This window comes from Phascolarctos cinereus, unplaced genomic scaffold, assembly GCF_003287225.1.
Source record: "Phascolarctos cinereus isolate Bilbo 61053 unplaced genomic scaffold, phaCin_HiC Scaffold_726;HRSCAF=1367, whole genome shotgun sequence".
Classification (NCBI taxonomy): Eukaryota; Metazoa; Chordata; class Mammalia; order Diprotodontia; family Phascolarctidae; genus Phascolarctos; species Phascolarctos cinereus.
This window is the reverse complement of record NW_027556098.1, coordinates 362,323,028-362,343,356: the sequence shown is the minus strand read 5'-3', so window position 1 is coordinate 362,343,356 and position 20,329 is coordinate 362,323,028. Positions and strand designations below refer to the sequence as shown.

Sequence of the window (20,329 nt, the reverse complement as noted above, 5' to 3'; positions counted from 1 at the left end):
AACTAGGCAAAGACCAATATCTTACACCCTTTGCCAAATTAAGGTGGAAAAGGGTATATGATTTAGACAGAAAGGGTGATACCATAAGCAGACTAGGACACCAAGGAATAGTTTACCTGTCAGATCTATGGACTATAAGGGAAGACCTTACGCATAGATGGATACGGATAAGGAAGACCTTATGAGCAAATAAGAGACAGAGAACATTAGGAAATGCAAAATGGATAATTTTGATTACATTAAATGTAAAAGGTTTTACATGAACAAAACCAATGCAACCAAGATTAGAAGGAAAGCAGGAAATAAGGAATAAATTTATAGTTAAGTTTCTCTGATAAAGGTTTTGTTTTTTTAAATATATAGAGAATTGGGCCAAATGTATAAAAATAGGAGTCATTTCCCAATTGATAAATAGTCAAAGGTTATGAATGGGAAGAAATAAAAGCTATCAAGTCACATGAAAAAATGCTCTAAAGCACTACTGACTAGAGAAATTCAAATCAAAACTCTAAAATATCATCTCATACATATCAGATTGCTGAACATGACAGAAAAAGAAAATCACAAATGCTGGAGATGTGGAAAAAGAAAGACACCTAAGCACTGTTGGTCAGGTTGTGAATTCTTCCAACTACTCTGGAGAACAATTTGGAACTATGCCCAAAGGGCTATAAAACTGTGCATACTCTTTGACCCAACAATACCGCTACTAGGTTTGTTTCGCAAAGAGATAAAAAAAAAATCTATATGTACAAAAATATTTATAGTGGCTCTTTTTGTTGTGACAACTGGAAATTGAGGGAATTCCCATTAATTGGGGAATGGCTGAATAACTTGTATTATGATTGTGATGGAATATTCTCATGCTATAAGAAATGATGAGCAGGATGGTTTCAGTATGCGTCAGACGAACTGACGCAAAGTGAAGTGAGCAGAACCAGGAGAACATTGTACACAGTAACTGCAATATTATAAGGATGATCAACTGTGAAAGGCTTAGCTACTGATCAAGATAATGATCCAAGACAATTCTGAAGAACCCATAATGAAAAATGCTATCTATCTCCAAAGACAGAACTGATCAACTCTGAATGCTGTCTGAAGTACACTTTAAAAAACCCCAAAACAACAGCACTTTGTTTTTGCCTTAAAAATTTTGTTTGTGTCTTCTTTTGTCACATGGCTAATATGGAAGTATGTTTTGCATGACCTCACATGTACAATCAAAATAAAACTGCTTGCCTTCTCAGGGAGGAGGATAGGAGGGAGGTAAAGAATCTGGAACTCAAATTTAAAAAAACAAAAATAATTTTTAAAAATAGTCATATAAAAATGCTTCAAGTCACTAACAATTAATTATAGAAATGTGAATTAAAACAACTCTTATGCATCACCTCACACTCATCAGATTGGCTAACATGACAGAAAAGGAAAATGATAAATACTGGAGGGGATATGGGAAAATATGTACACTAATGCACTGTCGGTAAAGCTATGAACTAGTCCAACCACTCTGTAGAACATTTGGAACTACATTCATAGGGCTATAAAATTGTGCATACCCTTTGGCCCAGCAGTAAGTGCTACTAGGTCTATCTCCCCAGTGAGATCAAAGATAAATAAAAAAAGGACCCATATGTACAAAAATATTTATAGCAGCTCTTTTTGTGGTAGCACAGAACTGGAAACTGAGGGGATGTCTATCAATCGCAGAATGGCTGAATAAGCTACAGTACTGAATGTGATGGAATACTATAGTGCTGTAAAAAATGATGAAGAGGATAGTTTCAGAAAAACTTGGGAAAACTTATATGAAATGATGGAAAGTTAAGGGAGTATTACCAAAAGCATAATCTTCTAAACAGATAACAGCAATATTGTAAAGATAATCAATCGTGAAAAACTTTGTTTTTCTGATCAATACAATGATCCACCACAACTCCAAAAGACTAATGTAAAATACTATCCCCCTCCAGATAGAGAACTAATAGAATCAGTGTAGACTGAAGCATTTTTTCTTTATATATTTATCTCGTTCCCCACACCCACACCCATACCCCAGAATATGGCTAATATGGTAATATGTTTTGCATAGCTGTATATGTATAATGGCTATGGAATATTCTTGTGCTATAGAAATGATGAGCAGGATGGTTTCAGAAAAACCTTGAAAGATTCCTATGAACTGAGACGCAAAGTGAAGTGAGCAGAACCAGAACACTGTATACAGTAACTGCAATACTATAAGGATGATCAACTGTGAAAGACTTAGCTACTCTGATCAAGATAATGATCCAAGACAATTCTGAAGAATGTGATCTCTAATATTCTACAAATATCCTCTTCCCTCAAGCCTCCTTCATCATATGCACTTTCTCTCCTTCTCCCTACACCTGTCTACTTTAACAAAAAGAGGTCATTAGTCCTAGGCTCTTCTTCTCTGTTACAATCTCAAACCCCCTCTATATATCATCCCCCATTTTGTTCCTCTTTATTCTGGTATCTGACAAAGAAATGGCCCTTCTCCTTGCCAAGGTCAACGCTGTTACTTGTATGCCTTCTGTTTCCTTCAGGAGTTTCCTTGCCCCACCTCCTCCTTGGATATCATCCCTCTCTGATCTCTGATTTCTCTGTATCTATCTACCTACTGCCTCTTTCTTTGTTGACCATTAATGTGTCTCCAGTCTCCTCTATCATTTAAAAATATAATGGGATATGGGATGTTGATGTCTTGCCTTCTCAATCAGTAGGGCAGAACTGGAGATTGGGGGAAGGACTGGAGGAAGAGAATTGGGAAACAAAACAAAAAAACAAAAACAAAACAAAAACAAAAAAAGAATGTTAGATATGAAATCAAAAGACCAAGGTATACAATCCAGCTTTGTCACTTACCAGGTATGTGACCTAGAACAAATACTTCCCTGAGACTCACTTTCCTCATCTCTAAATAGGGACAATAACAATACCTGCATTGCAGAAATCCAGGTAAATGTGAAACATAATTGCTATTCATATCTAAATTTGTAAACAAGTGATCTTTAAAAGAAGGTTTTAAGTAGTTACTTCTTTGACAATGAGGTTTGTTTAAGTAGTCGTGGTCAGTGAAACAGAAGAGAGAGTGGGAGAGTAAAGAAGGTAAGATCAGAGAGAGTGGGAGAGTAAAGAAGGTAAGATCTCTTCCTTAAACCATTTCAAAACTGATTCTATGAAAACAGCTAAATTTTTTAAAGGCTTCAAAATATGGCTGTGTTCAAAGTCATAACTTATAGCTGATTAGAGCAAATTTCATTATCAACTAAATATAACCCAAAACACCACAGAAGAGCTGATAAGTGAACCAAATAAACAGAAACTTAAATCAGTCTTCTCTCCAAAATAAGATCCTCTGCTGATTTCACCTTTTCTGGGTGACAGTACCACCATCTTCCCAGTCACTTAAATTTGAGACTTCAGTGCTATTGTTTCGGGGGGAGAGGGAGAAATTTCTTGGGGGAAGAAGGAAGAGGAGAGGAGAATAGATGAAAAAAATTAAACAATCAGTTGCCTAAATTTGCTCGATTCTACTTCCAAAAAGAATTTTTTTATTCCCATTACCAACCTAAATATAGTCTAGGGTTTCATTTACCTCCTCCACCTGGACTATTTATGTAGTCATACAACTCCTCAGTCTAGCATTTAATCTTACTGCAACTAATTTTTCCAGCCTTTATCTACAGCTAATATACTTGACACTCGCAACCAAATTAGACTACTCACTCTAATTCTTCTACTTCCAATGAATGCTTGATCTACCCAGAATGCTCACCTTCTCTTCTACAGCTGTCCAAATCCTACATTATTATCACTGAAATCCTTCAAGGCTCAGCTCAGATATTGTCTCCTCTATGAAGCCCTCCTTTTCCCAATGGCTATTTCTCACTCTTCTGAACCCTCACAACTCTTTATACTTCATTCTTACAAGAGTATTTTCTATGCTTTTCTTTTCTCCCCCACAAAATTCTAAGGTAGAAGAGGTAGGACACAGTTGACAGAACAACTGGATGTGTAATCAAGTCAACCTAAATTGAGTCCCACCTCAGATAATTACTACCTGTTTGACCCTGGGCAGATTACTTAATCTAAGCCTCGTCTATAAAATGGAGATAACCATAGCAACTACCTAACTGGTTTGCTGTGGGGAAAAAATAAGATAATGTATATAAAGCTTTTGTAGACTGCAAAGCACTTTTGTGAGGTATTCTTCATCTTTATAATCCCCTCTAGTCCTAGTTTTGAAGTGTCCACACTCAAATATTTCTTCAATGAATGAATACAAACTCTCAGATACTTCCTTATGTCTCTGGGCTTCAGTGTCCTCAGCAATAAAAGAAAGGGGTTGGATGAGATGACCCTAAATCCATCCAGCTCTAAATCTATGATCTTCTCTTTCACATTTCAATACAGAACAAATCTGACAGCAGGATCACACTGTTGGAAATCATTTTTCCAGACTCAGATGGGATCTTTCTGAATGGGAATTACTCTTCAAACAGAAAGTTTCTTGATGTTTCTGGTAATAAAAACACAACATGATAAAGTATTTTTAAAAATGGACCCGGGGGCAGTTCTAATGGGGTAGGTTCTAATGCCCTCTGGCTAGCTTTGTGACTACAGCCTAGCCCACTCACTTCTTAAAACATCATAGTACTAAGCACTAAAAAGAGAATGACCATATTTGCATTATCTTTTTTGCTCCCAGGGACATCCTAAGTAAACCTCAAAGCATAGCAGGAATCTGTTTCGTTATGCCTGCCTGAGGCAAGTGGGGATACCTAGTATAAAGCAGTTGTGTCAAACTCAAACAGAAATGGATATTGACTTAGAAAGCCACGAATTCACATCATCTGTGTTCTATTATATTTTTATTTACTTTGTTCAACAAATTCCCAGATGGTGAGTTTGCCATCTGTCTGGCACAGTGGCTAGAATGCTGACCTTCTAGTCAGAAAGACCTAAGGTTCAAATCTCAGCTTTGACACTTAAGAGAATATTACAGGACCATAAGCATTTGCTCATCTGTTAACTGAGATTATTGGTTGCCTCTACCACAGAAGGTGTTACTTTAAGACTGAAATGAGAAGATACATTGTAAATTCTGTGGATTTATTTTGTCCTCAGTAATTCTTCAATGTGCTATAAAATATTGTAGTCAGGGACTCTACTTTAAACATATCTTCCTTAACACAGTACAATAAATATAGTTGATGTTTATTATTATAAACGATAATAATAGCTCCAATTTATGTTGTGCTTTTAAACTAGCAAAGCCCTTTACATATATTATCTCACTTGATATAACAATGAATGAAAAGGAAAAAACTGGGAATCAGAAGGCACAGGTTCTGGCCCTAATTGTCATTACCTCACTCTGTGACCTCGGGCAAGTGGCAAGTCAAATAACATCTTTAGGCCTGTAAGTAAGGTTGGACCAGATGATCTTTAAGGTCCCTTTCATCTCTAATATTCTACAAACATCCTCTTCCCTCAAGCCTCCTTCATCATATGCACTTTCTCTCCTTCTCCCTACACCTGTCTACTTTAACAAAAAGAGGTCATTAGCCCTAGGCTCTTCTTCTCTGTTACAATCTCAAACCCCCTCTATATCATACCCCATTTTGTTCCTCTTTATTCTGGTATCTGACAAAGAAATGGCCCTTCTCCTTGCCAAGGTCAACGCTGCTACTTGTATGCCTTCTGTTTCCTTCAGGAGTTTCCTTGCCCCACCTCCTCCTTGGATATCATCCCTCTCTGATCTCTGATCTCTTTATCTATCTACCTACTGCCTCTTTCTTTGTTGACCATTAATGTGTCTCCAGTCTCCTCTATCATTTAAAAAAAAAAAAACAACCTGACCCTGCCATTCACAGTCAAGGTCCTAGACAAAGTCTTCCACACTCTTTACTTCCACTTCCTTACCTCCCAAGCCCTGGCAATTTCCATTCCCATTCTACATTCTTTCCCCCAAATTACCAGTGATCTCATAATTGCTAAATCTCAAGACTTCTTTTTAGTTTTTAGACTTCTTGAGCCTCTCTCTACTTGTTGATACTACTAACCATCCTGCATATTTTTTGCTCCTTCAGCTTTTAAAAACACTGCTTTGTCCTGGTTCTCCTCTCAACAGCTCCTTCTCAGTATCCTTTGCTAGATCATCATCTATCCTCCTCTCTACACTCTCCCTCTTGGTAATTTCATGAGTTCCCATGAGTTCAATTATTATCTCTATGCAGATGACTCCCAAACCCATATGTCTAGTATAATATCCTTGTTTAGCTCCAATTCCCAGAGTCAACCGCCTAAAGAAAACCTCCCTTATGAACATTCCAAAGGCATCTCAAATTCAAACCTGAAAACTATGTAAAAACAAGTATAGAGAGAGGATAAATAGGGGAAAGCCTCAGAGAGAAGACACTAAGATTAAGGTGGACTGAGAAAGGCTTCTTGTAGAAGGAGCAACTAAAGAAGACCAGGAGGCAGAGTTGAGGAATGAGTATTCCACTGCCACTGAAAATACAGGAAGTTGGCAGTTGGAGTGTCTTGAGCAAGTAACATCGTAGCAGCCAGTTATCACTGGATCACATGGAGGGGAGTAAGGTGTAACAAAACTGCAAGGAGGCCAGGTTATGAAGGACTTTCAAAGCTAGAGGTTTTTATATTTGATCCTGGAAGTAACAGGGAGTCACTGGAGCCAAGCGGGATGAGGTTGTGTGAAATGGTAAAAACTACGTTTTAGGAACATAACAGCTGCATGAAGTACAGACTGGAGTGGGGAGCTATCAGGCAGGGAGACATAACCAGCAGGCTATAATTGCAATAGTCCAGGTATTCATATCAGCTCCCAAGGGTTCAATTAACATCTCTATACAGATGATTCCCAGATCTATAACTAGCCCTAACCTCCATCACCAACTGCCTTTTGGATATCTTGAATTGGACATTCTGTGGACCTCTTAAACTTGTCATGTCTAAAAGATGAACTCATTATCTATCTCCCTCCCTCTTAACCTTAACTCTTCTGAACTTCTCTATTATTCTGGAGCACACTATTTCTTTTCCCAGTCACCCAGGCTTGTTGTCATCCTTGATTCCTCCACTTATCCAGGCTTCCAGAATCAAATCCTGGTTAGCATACAAAATCCTTCACAATTTCCCCTTTCCTACATTTCCAATCTTTTTACACTTTATTGTTTTCCATGTAAAAAACCTCCATCTCCTAATTCAATGCCTTTTCATTAGCTCTCTCAACATGACTGGAACACCACATCCTCACCTCTACCTCCCTGACTTCCTTCAAGACTTAACTCAGGGGCAGCTAGGTGGCACAGTGGATAGAGTACCGGCCCTGAAGTCAGGAGGACCTGAGTTCAAATCCTTAGACCAAACACGTGACACTTACTAGCTAGCTGCGTGACCCTGGACAAGTCACTTAACCCCAACTGCCTTAAAAAAAAAGTTGACTCAAATCCCACCTTCTGCAAAAGGCCTTTTTTCCCAATCTCCCCACTGCTAGTGCCTTCCCTGAGATTTCCTTCATTTACACTGTATAAATTTTATATGTACAATTTTTTGTTTGTTGTCTCTCATAAGAATATGAGGTCTTTGAGGGCAGATATTGTTTCTGCCTTTTTTTGTAGCCCCAGCCCTAAGAACAGTACCTGGAACAGAGTAAGAACTTACTAAACATTAACTTACTCAAATCCAATGTCAGATTCCTGCTATCTGTGTGACCCTTGAATAAGTCACAACCTTTCTCTCAGCCTCCATTGCTTCGCATGTAAAAAGTAAGATAAAAGCAACTACCTCACAGGATTATTATGAGAATCAAGTGAGACAATACATGTAAAACATGTTACAAATTTTTATAATTGTAAGCTATTAATTTAGCCCCAATCACAATGGAATCATCCTTTGCCATTTCCTCTTATTCTCTCTTTATTCAAAAGCATTTATTAAATGCCTAAAAATATGCCAGGCACTGTGAATACAAAAACAAAAATGTCTCTGTCCTCAAAGAGTTTATGTTCTAGTAGGTATAAGTTTCCTAGTCTGTAAAATGGAGATAACAGAACTTACCTCCCAGGGTTGTGAGAATCAAATGAAATCATGTTTCTAAAGCTTTTAATACAGTGCCTGGTGCTATAATAATAATAATGATGATGGTGGTTATTATTATAAACATGTGCCCAGAGAAGTAAATATGACATGTAAAAGTAACTGGGAGGAGGAAAGGCACTAGCAACTGAAGGTGAGGGAATAATCATAAGAGGACTTCACATACAAGAAGTGCCCCTGAGCTGAGTGAGCCCAGATTCTAAGAGTGAAGAAGTACACACCCAGCCTAGAGAAGTGGCTGTTTAGAAAATGAGACGAAAGGAGATGGGACTATTGGGTAAAGGGAACAAACAGTCCAGTATGCTAGTGAACAAAGTACACTTCGTCAGTAGGTCATGAAGTATTTAGTAAGTACCTACTGTGGGCTAGCTAGACCCTGTGCTATTCACTTTACAAATTATCTCATTTGATGCTCACCAACAACCTAAGGAAAACTAAGGCAGACCGAGGTGAAGTGGCTTCTCCAAGGTCAACAGCTAGTAAATATCTGAGGCTGAATTTGAACTTGGGTTTCCTGAATTCAGGTCCGTCACTCTATCCCCCATCACTCTATCCCCCTTACTACTCATGAATTACCTCAGGTTTTTTTTTTTTAACTTTAGGCTTCCAGGGAGAAGACAGGGGAATGACAGTAAAGCATTGAATCTGATTGACAAAGGATCCTTAAATATGTCTAATGTGGAAATTTTTTTTTTTGCTTGACTAAGAACATTTGTTACAATGGTTCGTTTTGGTTTCCAATGGGGGAAGGGAGAGGGAGAGAGAAAATGCTTGTTAATAAAATAAATAAATAAAGGATCCTAAACAGAAAGGAGAAGTTAAAAAGAAGAAAGTGTTAAGGGGTGGGATTAGACACAATTTGTACATCCTGAGCTTAAAATGTCTAAGGGACACCCAGATGGAAATATCTACTAGGTAGCAAATAAGAGCTCAAGAATACTAGGGCTGGACACACAGACGTGAAAAACACTGTAGAAAAATAATAGTTCCAATCATTTGCCTAGTCTTATGGATTCTACTTTCTTAACATTTCTCACAATCAATCAATAATTATTTAATAAGCACTACTATGTGCCAGGCACTGCACTAAGCATTAGTGATACAAAAAGAAGCAAAAGGCAGTCCCTGCCCTCAAAAAGCTCACAATCTAACAGGGTAGGTAGACAACATGTAAACAAATATGTACAATAGCAATATACAGGATGAATAGGAAATAATTAATGGAGGAAAGGCACTGGACTCTTTTGTTCCCTCTACACACAATGCCATCAGTCTAGTTCAGATCCTTTTCCACTTCTTATCCAGACTTAAGAAAGCAGCTTCCTAACTGATTTTTATGCTTCCAGTATCTTCTCTACAATCCATCTTCCACACAGATGCCAAAATAATTTTCCTAAACCACAAATCTAACCATGATACTGCCAAGTTCAAGAATGATCAATGGCCTCCTATTGCCTCTAAGATAAAACAAAAACTCCTTGGAGTTTGGCATTTAAAGAACTTCAAAATCTGGATCCAGATCACCTTTTCCAAGTTTACCTCACATTCTCTCACTTTCAGCCAAAATGGCCTATCTCTTGTTAGTCCCCCAAACTCAGCATGGCCTCTATGTCTTTGTACAGACAATTCCATCATGCTCCTATACCTGTTAAACACTCCCTGCCTTTTCACCCTGACAGCTGCCTGGCATCACAGTGCAGACTGCTGAATTTGGAGTCAGACTTAAGTTTGAGTCTGGCCTCATACACTCACACTAGTTATGTGATGCTGTACAAATCACTTAACCACTCTTGGCTTCGGTTTCCTGATCTGTAAAATGGGGATAATAATAGCACCCTACCTCAAGGCTGTTGGGAGGATCAAATGAGAAAACGCTAAGTGAAATACTTTTGTAAACCTCAAATCACTACATAAATGCTAGCTATTATTATCTCTTAGAATTCTTAGCTTTCCTACCAGCCTCAGCCTCAGGAGCTACCTCTTAGAAGACACTTTTCCCATTCTTCCCAGTAGTGGTTTTTTCCCCTCTTTAAAACCTAGTAACTGGTTTGCTTTTTTCCCCACTGAATACAGCATAGTGCCTTGTGTACAGTAGGTGACAAATGTTCACTAAGCTGGATCGACTAAATAAACAATATGGTTTTGGGCCTTCAAAGAGGCAATTTTCTGTTTAATGCTTTCCTGATCATTCTCTTTTTTTCGTTTTTAAATCCCTAAAAAAAAATGAAATCAAGATTTTGCATAACGGGAAAACACCAAGTTAAGACAGAGAAAGAAGGGAGCCAAAGTTTAAAACATTATTAGTGTAAACAAATATTGCAGTTTTATTTAGTAGAAAATCCAGTAATAATTTCTAGTAGACAGCTAATTCATTGAATATGATTTTAGGCCCTGAAAGAATCTTAATGATCATATCTAGGTCCCTAGTTCACAGATAAGAAAACTGAAGCTCAGAGTCCCAGAAGTGACTGGTCCAAAGTGAAATAGAGGTTTAGTGTTATGAAGGAGTTATAAAGGTTCCAATCTAGGAAAAGGATACAGCTCAAAAGAAGTACTTATATACTCCAACTGATTTAGCTGTGTGGCCCAACAGTTATGAAATACTATACAATTCACAAATTTCTTATAGTCATAACCAGTTACTTGATTGTGCCACATACTCCATTCACTTTCAGTTCAGGTGGCAACCACAATCAATGAAGTTGCTTATCTTTTGTAAAAGCACACCATTTCCTGAGAGCCTTAACGCCTCTCAGATTTAAAGATTATATGGTGATATTGCTCTAAAGCTGTAGAAAAACGTACATTTCAGAAACTTTCTACTATTGAAAATTCATTAATTGTGGGAGGAAGAGAAGACAACCAAATTATTGACCATCTTGTGGGTTTCAGGCAATGGTCACATTTTAATAACCGGTAAATAAGCTGAGTTAAGTTAATGAAAAGTCAAAATTCAAAACAGGCTCGCTTTACACAATAAGGTTCCAAACTATGTCCCAAGTGTCACAAAGTCCTTATTAGGGCTGTCCAAATTAATGAGGCTTTACTGTACCAATTAATTTCACATTCAAGCATAAGTAAGCAAGCTATGAAATATAATACCAACATTACAGTAAGCTCCTACAGTAAAAGAATGCTGAAAAAAGCCTTGGGGTGACAAATGGGCACAATAGGAAACAAGAGGTGGCAGGGAGCAAAGCAAGACATCCCTAAGGCTGCCCTGTAGAGATAAAGGCAAATGAGTAAACTGAGAACTAAATCTAGGCCACCAAGAGTTTCAAACTCAGCTCCAGAAGAATGACAAACTTTCAGGAAGGTTAAAAACCATAATTAAAATTCAGATGAGGCACATAAGGAGAAAAGCACAGGTTATTATATCAAACTCAGTCAGACTTTAGGGTTGTAATGCTAAATGAAAATTCAGTCATATCGTAAAAAGAGCACAGGCTAGAGTGCTTTGAAAGCAACTACCCATTTTCACCTAGTGATGAACCTTCAGGAAAAAGAAGCATGTGACAGGTGTGTGGCCCAAGCTCCACATTTAATACAGGTATCATTTTCCTTCACTTTATGCCAGCAACAATTTGACAAACATTTATTAAGCACCTACCATGTGCAAACAAGAAACTTAGGAACTCAATCCTTTGCTTTTAAAACCCACTTTTCTCTTTTCCTTACTGGGAATGACAATTTCCAAAAGTTTCAATATGTCCAAATGTACCCAAAGTATAAAATCAGGAAGCATCACTGGCACCAGCAGCTTATAAATGATGGAGGAAAGTTAATGGTACAATTACACACGCAGGATGATTTTTCAAGTTAGAAAGAATTTCTCAAACAATTTTTGACAGCATCTTGCAAGAATTTTAAGTCCAGTCCTATTTTCTCTATCAATATCAACTTTAAAACAAGTTTCCTTAAACTAGATGCCAATACAAATATTTGCTAGACATTTTAAAGACAGAGGAGGAAAAAAAAGTGGGTTTTTTAAAGGGAAAAAAGTCTTATTTTTAGAAAAAACTGAAATGAACATATGTTAAAAAATTTAAAGCACTTTACTACTCAGTATGACAGAACTCAGAAGAACTGCATACTAACAATCAAAATTATGAAATATTGCTCCAAATTATTAAAAACAGTAATAACAAAATAATGTAAATGTCTGAGGTTTTACCTTAGTAATAATGAGCAAATTTGAAAAAAGATAAAAGATGAAAATACAACAACGTGGGGTGGGAGCAAAAAGACAACCATGTTAATATATGTTGGAAGAGTTGTGAACTGGTCCAAACAACCATTATGGAAAGCAATTTCAAATAAGTTGAAAACTTTTGACCAAAGCTCCCATTACTAAAAATGAACTTAAAGGAGGTTACAAGAAAAAGGTGACACATATAAATATATTAAAATAGTCTTAGTACCACTTTTTGTGAAGCAAAGACAGAGTAAGTGACAGGTGATCAGGGAACAATTAACTTTCCGTACCATAACAAAACATTACTCTGTAAAAAGGCAAATTTAGAATTCAGAAAAGAATGGGGATACATATGAGAATAAAAAAAGAATGAAGTAAGCAGGATTAGAAAAAACAGTAAATCCAATAATTGAGATAAACAAATAAAACAGTACATTGTATAACTATAATGACCAAACTTGGCCCCAGAGAAGTTGAAAAAGGCACATGTTTTCCTTAGTTGCTGAAGCTATGGATACAGACTTCTGAGTATACATACTATCATAGTGTTGGCTGGATGAGCTACCCCTTTTTTCTCTTTTTAAATCTTTGTCACAAAGAATAGCTCACCGGGTAAAAAGGATATATTTGGAAATGAATGTGATGCAAAAACCAAAAGGTATTAAATAAAAACCAGAAAATGTTTTTCAAGTCAAATCTTCAACCTAGCATTCAAGGTTCTTTAAAGTCTGCTTCCTCCTTACTTTTCTTGTCATATTTTGTTACATTTTCCCTTTCACATTCCTGCCAAACTAATGCAAATTGTTTTCTAACTTCTTCATATATCCCTCTGAATTTCTGTAGGCCAATTCTCTCACCTTGAATGAACTTCATTTTCAACATTTTCCTTTAAATTTCAACTCCTTCAAGCATTAGTTGCTCTACCTCAATAAAGCTTTTCCTAATTTACCCAACTCAGCTGGAGTTTGCTCTTGTGACATGCACAGCTGAACAAGGAATAGACTTCATAATACAAGATGCCTGGGTTTGAATCCCATCTCTGACACTGTGTCTCTGGGCAAGACACCTAACTTCTCTGCGCCTCAGTTTTCTCATCTATAACACAGTGATAATGTCAGTAGTGCCTACTTCACAGGTTTGTTGTGTAGAACAAGACTGAAGTATTAGAGAAACATCAGGTATTATTATTTGTAATAATAATAATGATGATGTTTTCTTCTTTCAATATAAAACTCCTCAAGGACTGGGAATGTAGCATTTTTCACCTCTGAACGTCCAGTGTGAACATCAGCAGGTATTTAATAATAATAATAATAATAATAATAATGATGATAGCTAAATTAAAGTTGCTTTCCTAAATCAGAATTCAAAAGAATGTTAAGTATAATTCAATTTGTTCATAAATTTATTTTGGTACATTAAAGAACAGTTTACTCAGGCAATAACTATTTATTAATTTAATTTACTCTTGATTTTTTTTTAATTTTAACAAATAGGGCTATAAGTTGCTGAATTTTTAAGACATTGGAAGCATCTTAATTTTTATCAGTCTGCACAGAAACTTTGAAAACAGAATGTAAAAACTATTCCTATTACAGTAAAAAAGAAAGGAAAATAGGTTACCATGTTTCTAGATATGGTGCATAGTGCTCTGAATTTGGAGTCAAAAAATTCAAGTTCTGAGTCTCAACTTGTCACTTTCTGATTATGTCACCTTAGGCCAGTCCCCTAACCAGAGTGTTTCTTCAGAGCAAGTATTATTTCCTCCCTTTACAAAAAAAGTTATCACACTGATTTGCTGTAATCATTAGATGAGATAACATATCCAATGAGATAATGCACAATGAGATGCTAGTAGTGGATACAGACCCACACCTCAAATAGGAAGACTTGGATTTTCCAAGGCTTACCTCTCACACATCCCGGCTTATCGCCCACACCTGGAATGCTCTCCTTCCTTACCTCTACCTCTTAGTTTTTCATCAAGACTCAGCACAGAAACCACTTTCCAAAAGAGGGCTTCCCCAGTGTTTCCCCCAAAGGCCATCTCTTCGGGATTATCTCCCATTTATGGTGTGTGTTTGCTAGCATGTTGTCTTCTCAATCAGAATCTGAGCTCAGTAACCAGGTTTCTGCTCCTCTTACTTAGCATACTAAGTACTCCTTGCGCTTAGCATATATGGTAGTTAGGGCTTAACAAATTCCAACTGATTAATCTGTGACCCTGGACAAATTACTTAACACAGGCAACTCTCAAAGGATATAAAAGTTGCAGAATGGGGTAAGGGGCACCTCCAAACTCTCTAATTACAACTCTTGTTTGCCACATGGAATTCTGTCTAAATTGGATCATTTTCAGCTGGTTTGTGCTGTTCCTGAGGCTTCACTTTTTCCATTTTCATCTCCATGAACTCCTTGAAAACAGAAGCTTTGCCCAGATGAAGAGCTTCTATATCCTTCCACGTGTTCATTTATTTCTCAATGGTTTGCAGTGTTTCCAAATGCAAACTTGTTCCTTTCACATGCTGCAGAAGAGAAAGCAATCTGAGCAATGGGAGAGAATCAGGCATCAGAGTCTGGGTTACAGAAGGACTCTGTCTCCATCTTACAATAGATGTGCTTGCCAGGACCAAAGATGGCATGACTAGATCAAACATGTGAAGATATTTAATAGTATACAGTTTGAAAAGGACTTCCCAACAAGTCTTGAATCTACTGAATAGTTTGTAATAAATTTTAAAGGCAGGGAGAGCACTCTCATCCCTTATATTTCTGCACAAAGACAATCCAGAATCCAAAAGACCTCCAGCAACACAAAACTGACAACAAAGTTCTTCTTGTTTTTTTCATAACTTATTTAATTTTACTTTCTTCTGTACTTAGAAGAAAAATACTTTGATTCTGAAAAAAATGGCTTACCTGGATCTCTAATAAGAAATGTCTGACTAAGACATAAAAACCTGTCTGGTTGCATGGTTTATATAATTCTGGGATAGTAAAAACTGAATGAGACCTTATCTTGAATACATTAGTTGTCACTCTAAATATTATCCAAAATTTTTCATGAAAGAGAACCAAAAAAAGGGGGCCCTAGAATAAAGTGAAATTTTAAACAAACCTGAGTTGTTTTTACATATCTAAATGGCACCAAAATTCAAAGATAAGAATATATTTACCAAGCATCTAGGTACTGAGAAGCAAAAGAAGAAATACACCCATTGTCCCAACCCTCCAGAAGCTTATAAACTTGCATTTATTTCAAAAATGTTTAAGTGTATGTCATATGAGTAGAGAATAATTGCAGACCATTATTTAAAACTACACAAGAGTGAACATTAAAAATACAGAAGAATGAGAAGACATAAGATGCAAAGTGAAATATTCAGAAAGGAAAATGTCACCTACTACAACAATGTAAATGGAAAAAAAAATGGAAACTGAACACTGTGTAATTTTAATTACCAAGCGTGGCCACAGAGAGCTATGAGAATGAATTTCTGTCCCTTTGCCAAAGTTAGAAGTCTATGGGTATTATATACTGTTAGTCTGGACTAATGTGATGGTTAGTTATGCTGAACTGCTTTTTCCCCCTTTATTCTTTGTCAATATGGATGGCTTTCTGAGTGAGGAGGGAAAAGAAGAAGACTGGGAAATGAAGGTGGTGAAAAAACAAAAAATATCTGAAAATCTTTTAAGTGCATGAGAATACTCTCTATACACACATCCCTTAAATAAATTATCCAGAATTTCAATCATTTGAAGGTATTTTTAAGAGACATCTAGGTGACGCTCACAGAGATCTGGCCTGAAGTCACGAAGACATCTTTCTGAGTTCAAATGTGACCTCAAACACTTCCTAGCTGTGTGATCCTGGGCAAGTCACTTCATCCTGTTTGCCTCAGTTCCTCATCCGTAAAATGAGCTGGAGAAAGAAAGGGCAAATCACTCCAAGTAGCTTTGCCAAGAAAACCCCAAATAGGGTCACAAAGATGCCACACTGCCTTAACAATTTTTAAGGAGGTGAATAGATCTCTGCTTGGGAACAGGATTTGAATTCAGCAAAGTGAAAAAGTGAAGAAATTCTAATTAGGCAAACATAAGAATAACTGACATTTATAAAGCACTTTAAAGGTTATAAAGGACTTCACATATACATTATCTCATTTTAGCCTCACAAACCACTCAGTGAAGTTGGCACTTCAAGTATCTGGCATTTCCCCACTTTACAGTAAAGGATATCAAAGCTGGAAGGGGTTAAGTGAACTGCCAATGACCACAATAAACTACAAAGTGTCAAAGGCCGAATCTGAACTCGGGATTTCCCGATTCCAATTCCAGCATTCTATCCAAAAAGTCACAGTGCCTTCTCCATAAACTTATACCATCCACTCTAAATTATTTGTGCTAATAGAGAAAAAGCACAAAGAGATTGATTAATCAAAAAATGATTTATGTAAATGTGGGGAAAAATTTACTTTTAAAATCCAGATTATTCCGTTAAATCCTTAGCAGTCTAAGAAAATCAAAGTAGTATTAAGTTTGCAATCCAGGAACACACGCGAGCTGAACAGCAGAGGTAGCTTAGAGTTGTGCTATAGTGATGGGGAGAGATCAGCAGGGATTAAATATTAACAATAACTTATATGTGTATTGCTCTTCAATTTTCAACGGGCTTTCAGACACACAAAAAGAAAAGCTGCAAAGTATCTTATCCATTCACGATCGCCAAGATTTGACAGCAAATTCAGAAATGAGCTAATTTAGTAAACTTCACCACAAACCTTTTCAGAACCACTAACGAACTCAGACCCAGGATGACTACTAAAATGGCTTATGTTCCTCCACCCCATATAATTTCAAACCACATGAGATTAGGGGACCAAATTAACACCTTAAACTTAAAATATAACTTCACGCAAACAAAAAATCTCATTCCAAAATCGCTTAATGTGAGAGCTAGAGACCACCCTTCAAAGACTGGCTGTCACCTGAAGAGTGGGGAAGGTAGAGATTTACTGAAAACACCAGACACCTCGAACCGACCTAAATCGCTCCGGAAGGGGCTGCCCCGTCGGGGCACAGATCCTCCAAGTGTGGCAGCATCCCCCACAGGGTCAACAAAGTGTCGGCTTCAGGCAAACCCAGTCAGGTGGGGGCACTGCCCACTCTAGGCGGTGAGGATCCCAGGAGGGTTGGGTGATGGAAAGATCGTCCCTCCCTCGCCCCGTGGGATGCTACGGCATCGCGGGGCGGGGAACACGCGTGGGGAGGCTCCCCTCCTCGCCGACATCGGACACCAACAATAGGGCCCCGACGGCCTCCCGCGGCCGACACCAATAGAGATCCCCCCCCCGCCCTAGGAGCCCCAGAGTCAGCTTCTCCTCCTCTTCTGGGGCAGGCCTTCCCTCCCCGCGGCCTGGGGCCCCGGAGGCCTGCCCCGGCCCGGCCTCGCCCACCCCACGCAGACTGGCGGCTCAGCTTGGGCCTGGAGCCCGCCCGCGCCCCCGCGGCCCAGCCTCGGAGGGGTGCGGGCCCGTCAGCCCTCACCTGGCAGAAGCTCCGGCAGTAGACGCGCGACGAGCCCTCCGACACTTCCTGCTCGCGAAGCTCCGTCTCCAGCTGCCACAGGCGCGACCAGAGGCCCGGGGGCCCCAACGCGGGCGATGCCGGGCGGCGGCTGCGGGCCCCGGCTCCCGACCCGACCCCGGCCGGGGCTCCAGAGGCAGCGGCGTCTCCCTTCCCGTCCGCCATCTTCCCACGGCCCAGCGGCGCGTAGGCAACCAAGACACGTGACGTGCTCCTCAGCGGCACCGCCCCCCTCCCGCTCCCTTCATGGTCCCCGCCCCGCCCCGGAATGGCGTTTAGGTCCTGCGACGAAAGGCGCGGGTTCCACGACATCACGCAGGCGCCTAGGAAAACCCCAACCTACGAAGACAGCGTGTTCTCCTTCTCCCCTCCCAACCAAGCCCACGCGGCGCCATAGCAACAAGCACGGCCACGCCCCTCTTGCACTCCCAATATTCTCGCTTCCGTAGGAGCTCCCTGGAGAATGCTCCGCTCTCCGTTCCCCCCCACTGTCCTCTCTACTCTCTCTTCCCCTCTAGCAACAACTTGACCAGACTCTCCCCTCAACTCTCGGCCGAGATCTAGTCCTGGCCCCTAGTGGGAAAGTCGAAGAAATGGCCCCGCCCATACGCGCAAAGGGGAACCTTAGAAAGGGCTTCTTCACTCTACCGGCCTTGGCAACAATCCTACCTCCTCCGCTAAGGAAACCCAGCAACAGTATTCGCACCCTAACCCCTTCTTCCCCCTTTAGCTATTTGGAAGCGACTTTCCCTAATAACGGTGGCGACACCTGGAGAACTACCCCGCCCCCTATCCCCCGGCTGCAGCGCCCCAGTAACGGCCCCTCCCCTCTCCGCCATGGCGGCCCCTTAGGAACGGCCTGGCCCCGCCCCCTTCCCCATCGTGGCGGCACCCCGCCATGACTCCGCCCCCTGTCCTCCCTGTTCCAGTTCCTCTTGTCAGCCCCGCCCCTTCCCCCGACGACGCCCTAGTAACGGCCCCGCCCCCTTCCTCCATCCTGGAGACGCCCCGTAACGTCTCCCCTTCCCTGTCCCTTGCCCTCCCATAGCGACGCCCAAGTAACAGTCTGTCCCCTAGTAACAGCCCCGCCTTCTGCGCCAATTAACTACCCCGCGCCCCAGCCCCACCTCCCCAACGATACCCTAAGAGTAGGGAAACCCTAGTAACGGCTCCGCCCTCTTCCCCCGGCGCCCTCGTTAACAGCCCCGCCCCGGCCCCTCCAAGGCGGTGTCCTTAGAGACGGCTCCGCCCCCTGCCTCCCCCATCTCCGCCTCGGCCTAATAACGGCTCCTCCCCCCAAGGCGACGCCCTAGTCTCGGCCCCGCCCCCTCCCTGATAGAGACGCCCCCAAAACGCCCCCACCCAGTCCCCAAGGGGATGCCTAGAATTGACCCCTCCTTTATCCCTCAAGGCCCCACCTCTGTCCCATGGCCAGACGCCCTACCCCTAGGGGGTTCTAGTAACGGGCCCTCCTCCTGCCCCATGGCCCGCCTCCGTGCCCCGAGGGGCTGCCCTAGTAACAACTCCGCCCCCTGCCTGCCCCATGGCCCTGCCCTTGGTCTCAGGTGGAGCCCTAGTAATAACGGCCCCTCTCCGTGTCCCCGCCCCGTGTCCCCACCCCCTGCAGTGCCCACCTCTTCTTAAGTACTACCCCTACCACTGCGACTCTCTGTGTAATGACCAGTCACTACTTCCTGCCTCCCCGTCGCCCTGGCAACGTCCCTTTCCTCCTCTCCGCTCCCCAATCCTGCGGGGAAGGGGGGAGGGGAGGGGGCCCAGCACCACCACCACCACTTCACAGTTCTGGCAGGCCCTCCCATGCAGGACGCAGAACCCTAGGAATCCTGGAGTAGGTCTTGTCCGCAGAGGAAGCCCCTGCCCTTTCTTTCATAAGGCTCTTTGTGACCCCTCCTCACCATCCTTTTTCATCCATTCACACTAATCACTCCTGTGCCAGCCCTCTGAGCTATCCATACCCACAGATCTCAGAGCTGGTGACGTGCTTAGAGATTACCAAGGCCAGTCTGTTTTACAGCTGAGGAAACTGAGGCACAGGGAGGGAAAGGGACTCAAAGTCAATTCAATCCAACAACCACATATTTGTCCACAAAGCTCTGTGTTTCATCAGAAAAGATTTACGAGCCCTGGCCTCATGGAGCTCAGAGTCTTAGGATATCATAGGATCATAGAATACAGGGCAGAAAGGAAGCTTAAACAACATACTAGATTGTGAGTTCCATGGAGTCAAGGATTTTGCCCTATCTAAATATTGTAAATATACCTCACACATACATTGCTTCACGGAGTAGAAGCTAATAAGTGGTCATTAAATTGAACGGAATTCAACTCCATCATTATAAGGGTAGGAAAACTAAGGCAAAGGGAAGAGATTTTTCC

The 20,329-nt window shown here is 40.6% G+C and overlaps 1 protein-coding gene across 1 annotated transcript in view; it reads right to left on the bottom strand.

The window, feature by feature from the left end:
- Positions 1-18,130, bottom strand: part of RLF (RLF zinc finger) — a 110,593-nt gene extending 92,463 nt beyond the window's left edge. The window contains 1 exon segment of the mRNA XM_020983563.2: positions 17,894-18,130. Coding sequence (XP_020839222.2) covers positions 17,894-18,097 — 204 coding nt within the window. The 5' untranslated portion in view covers positions 18,098-18,130.
- Positions 18,131-20,329: the final 2,199 nt, after the last annotated feature.